At 49.9% G+C, this 4413-nt stretch overlaps 2 protein-coding genes across 2 annotated transcripts; both read left to right on the top strand.

Moving 5' to 3' along the window:
- Positions 1–2: 2 nt before the first annotated feature.
- LOC104832910 lies at positions 3–2271 on the top strand (the record flags this gene model as incomplete). The annotated part of the gene is made up of 2 exons (XM_010569318.1): positions 3–690; positions 760–2271. Coding segments are annotated over 2 exons (2200 nt in total), but the record flags the coding sequence as incomplete, so codon positions are not given.
- A 207-nt stretch (positions 2272–2478) lies between these two features.
- On the top strand, positions 2479–3917 carry LOC104832909. The gene is made up of 2 exons (XM_010569317.1): positions 2479–2854; positions 2935–3917. The coding sequence occupies exons 1-2, from the start codon at positions 2479–2481 to the stop codon at positions 3915–3917; spliced, it is 1359 nt and encodes a 452-aa protein (XP_010567619.1).
- The last annotated feature ends 496 nt before the right edge of the window (positions 3918–4413 follow it).

Below are 4413 nucleotides of genomic sequence, written 5' to 3'. Positions count from 1 at the left end.
AGTCTCTGGAGCCGGCTTCTCTCAAGTGTGAGGGCAAGATATCCATTCAAGGAAGATCTTGTGAATTCCTCAGAAAAGTGGACTACCGCAGATGAAGGCATCCAGTACCTGAGAGAGTTAGCAGTGGTGGAAGTCATCTACAGTGATCTAGATGATGAGGAAGTCTCCAAAGATCCAGAGGATGTCCTGTGCACACGGGCCATGTGGAGAAAGGTGATTCAAGGTGCCCCAGCGTCGTATTCTAACAGCTTGGCAGCAATGTATTGCCCAGATATGGAAACACCAACTGTGGAGAAAGTGTCATCTTGGCTCCAAAACTTTGAGGAAAATCTCTGTGTCTCCTCATCCCTACAGGACAGTGCCTTGGCTGTTAGGGATGCTCCAAGAAATCAGTCCTCTCCTGCCCCGGTCAGAGGGAAAGGGAGCCCAAGGCGTATGCCACGTGGTACACTCTGGTTCTTCCTGCGTGACCAAGGGGAGGACATGAGGAAGTGGGATGGTGAACCCACCTTTAAGCTGGAAGCCCGCGTACGTGAACTGAGAGGGAAGACAGCTGTTAAGAAGGGGTCACCCAAGAAGAAGGCTGTCAGCGTAGTTGCTGTAGAGGCCCAAGAAAGCACTCAGCGATCCTCCAGGCATAGAAGAACTGAAACTACCTCCCTTGATTCTGGTGAGGGGACTTCTGGTCTGGTACCGCAAGGATCGGACAGTGAATATTCTGATGAGGAACAGCAATAGAGGGTCCCTGCCTTCGGCCAGGAGGAGGAAAGGGATGACCGGATATACTGGACTGTGTGGATTCGATGGCCTGGCACATCAGACCCACAGAAGTATAAGGCTTTGGTAGACACTGGTGCACAGTGTACGCTGGTGCCATCAGGATACAGGGGCACAGAACCCATCTGGATCTCTGGAGTGACAGGGGGATGCCAAGAATTGACTATACTGGAGGCTGAAGTGAGCTTGACAGGGGACAAGTGGGAAAAGCACCCCATTGTGACCGGCCCAGAGGCCCCTTGTATCCTTGGCATAGACTACCTCAAGAGAGGGTACTTCAAGGACCCAAAGGGGTACCGATGGGCTTTTGGTGTAGCCACTGTAAACGCAGAGAAGATCAAACAGCTATCTACCCTGCCTGGCCTCTCGGAAGATCCCTTCATTGTGGGATTGCTGCGAGTTGAAGAACAGCAGGTGCCAATCGCTACCAGGACCATGCACCATCGGCAATATCGGACAAACCGAGACTCCCTGGCTCCCATCCATGAGCTGATTCATCACCTAGAGAGCCAAGGAGTCATCAGCAAGACTCATTCACCTTTTAATAGTCCTATATGGCCAGTGCAAAAGTCTGATGGAGGGTGGAGGTTAACAGTAGATTATCGCGGCCTGAATGAAGTGACACCGCCACTGAGTGCTGCTGTACCAGACATGTTAGAGCTCCAATATGAACTGGCATCAAAGGCAGCCACGTGGTATGCTACAATTGATATTGCCAATGCATTTTTCTCCATTCCTTTGGCAGCAGAGTGCAGGCCACAGTTTGCTTTCACATGGAGAGGTGTCCAATACACCTGGAATCGACTGCCCCAGGGGTGGAAGCACAGCCCTACCATTTGTCACGGACTAATCCAAACGGCACTGGAACAAGGCGATGCCCCTGAACATTTACAATACATAGATGACATCATCGTGTGGGGCAACGAGGCAGAAGAAGTGTTTGAGAAGGGAAAAAGAATAATTCAGATTCTTCTGAAAGCTGGTTTTGCCATAAAGAAAAGCAAGGTCAAGGGACCTGCACAGGAGATTCAGTTCTTGGGAATAAAATGGCAGGATGGACGCCGTCATGTCCCTATGGATGTGGTTAACAAGATAGCATCTATGTCTCCACCAGCTAACAAGAAAGAAACACAAGCTTTCCTAGGCCTTGTGGGGTTCTGGAGAATGCATATTCCAGGTTACAGTCAGCTTGTGAGCCCTCTCTATCGAGTAACGCGGAAAAAGAACTATTTTGAATGGGGCCCTGAACAACAACAAGCCTTTGAGCATATCAGACAAGAAATAGCTCGTGCAGTAGCTCTTGGGCCTGTCCGGACAGGACCAGATGTACAAAATGTACTCTGCACTGCAGCTGGGGAGCATGGTCTCACCTGGAGCCTGTGGCAGAAAACACCAGGAGAAACCCGAGGTCGACCATTAGGGTTTTGGAGCCGGGGGTACCGAGGATCAGAAGCCCACTACACCCCGACTGAAAAAGAGATACTAGCAGCATAGGGGGGGGTCGGAGCCACTTCAGAAGTTGTTGGTACAGAAGCGTATCTCCTCTTGGCACCACGATTGCCCGTGCTACACTGGATGTTCAAAGGAAACATCCCCTCTGCACATCATGCAACCAGCGCTACATGGAGTAAGTGGATAGCATTGATCACGCAACGGGCTCGACTGGGGAAATCTAACCGCCCAGGAATTCTGGAAGAGATCATGGACTGGCCAGAAGGCAGAGATTTTGGAGCATCACCTGAGGAGGTGGCTCGTGCCCAAGAGGCACCACCATATAATGAGTTACCAGAAGACGAAAGGTGTTATGCTTTGTTTACTGATGGATCCTGTCGTGTGGTAGGGAACCATCGGAAGTGGAAAGCTGCTGTGTGGAGTCCCACACGCCAAGTCGTTGAGGCCACTGAAGGAGAAGGCGAGTCAAGTCAGTTTGCAGAAGTGAAAGCCATCCAACTAGCCCTAAACATTGCTGAACGAGAAAAATGGCCGGTACTCTACCTCTATACCGACTCCTGGATGGTGGCTAATGCCCTATGGGGGTGGCTACAGCAGTGGAAGAAGACCAAATGGCAATGCAGGGGTAAACCATCTGGGCAGCAGCATTGTGGCAGGACGTTGCTGCCCGTGTAGAACACATAACTCTAAGGGTACGTCATGTAGATGCTCACGTGCCCAAAAGCCGTGCCACTGAAGAACATCGAAATAATGAACAGGTAGACAAGGCTGCCAAAATAGAAATAGCTCAGGTGGACCTGGACTGGGAGCGTAAAGGTGAGCTATTTGTAGCTCGATGGGCCCATGAGACATCGGGACATCTAGGGAGAGATGCAACATATAGGTGGGCTCGTGATCGAGGGGTGGACCTGACCATGGAGGCCATCACACAGGTCACTCATGAATGTGAAACATGTGCTGCAATCAAACGAGCCACCAGAGTAAAGTCTCCCTGGAACAGAGGGCGGTGGCTGGGTTTTCGATATGGCGAGGCCTGGCAAATTGACTACATTGGACCACTGCCACGAACACGCCAAGGCAAGCGCTACATACTCACCATGGTGGAAGCAACTACTGGTTGGCTAGAAACATATCCTGTAAACCATGCCACTGCCCGAAACACCATCTTAGGCCTCGAAAGGCAAATTTTATGGCGACACGGTACCCCAGAAAGAATTGAATCAGACAATGGGACTCATTTCCGAAATAACCTCATAAGCTCCTGGGCAAAGAAACATGGCATTGAGTGGGTGTACCACATACCCTATCACCCGCAAGCATCTGGGAAAATTGAGAGATATAATGGACTGTTGAAGACTATGTTGAGAGCGCTAGGCAATGGGACATGGAAGCATTGGGATACAAATTTAGCAGAAGCCACTTGGCTAGTTAACACCAGAGGATCTGCTAACCGTCCTGGTCCTGCCCAAACAAAACCCCTACATACTGTGGGAGGAGATAAGGTCCCCGTAGTGCACATGGGGAAGTGGCTGGGGAAGGCAGTGTGGATTGCACCTCCCATGGGAAAAGGCAAACCCATTCGTGGGATTGTCTTTGCTCAGGGACCTGGGTGTACTTGGTGGGTAATGCAGAAGGATGGGGAGACCCAGTGTGTGCCTCAAGGACATTTAACCTTGGGGGAAAAATAATCTGTGATGTGAGTTGTATGTTGTAGGAAGTAATGTAGCAGGAATGACCTGAACTGCAGAGGAGTGAACTTCGCAAGGAACCAGACAAGTGCATCGGTGACCCAAACCAAGCCGGTGTTGGTGCCCAACGATCGAACATACTGCTTCTCCTGTCCTGACCACTCATCTTGATGGATGGGGCCCAAGTCATAACCTGTGTGTGAACATCTGGAGGAGTGGAAGAAGCCCATGGAATATCTATCTCTTAAAGGACAGGGGATAGTAATTAATAAGAATGTATAAATCTGTACGTTGGGTATAAAAGTGGTTTAAGCATGTAGTTTCAGTTGCAAGTGTTGGTAAGAAGGGATTTCGGTAATGAGAATGAAATACAATAGTATGGTTAGACGATCTCTGTATTAAATTATGTGGGACCTGAGCAGGACGCAAATGGTATGGAATAAGGGGTGGAGATTGTATTGGGTCTGGCTGAGATGGAGTTAATACTCCCCATAGC

This window comes from Haliaeetus leucocephalus, unplaced genomic scaffold (genome assembly GCF_000737465.1).
Source record: "Haliaeetus leucocephalus isolate CR32 unplaced genomic scaffold, Haliaeetus_leucocephalus-4.0 Scaffold270, whole genome shotgun sequence".
Taxonomy (NCBI): domain Eukaryota; kingdom Metazoa; phylum Chordata; class Aves; order Accipitriformes; family Accipitridae; genus Haliaeetus; species Haliaeetus leucocephalus.
Note: the sequence above shows the minus strand (reverse complement) of the source record. Positions and strands in the feature narration are given on the sequence as shown.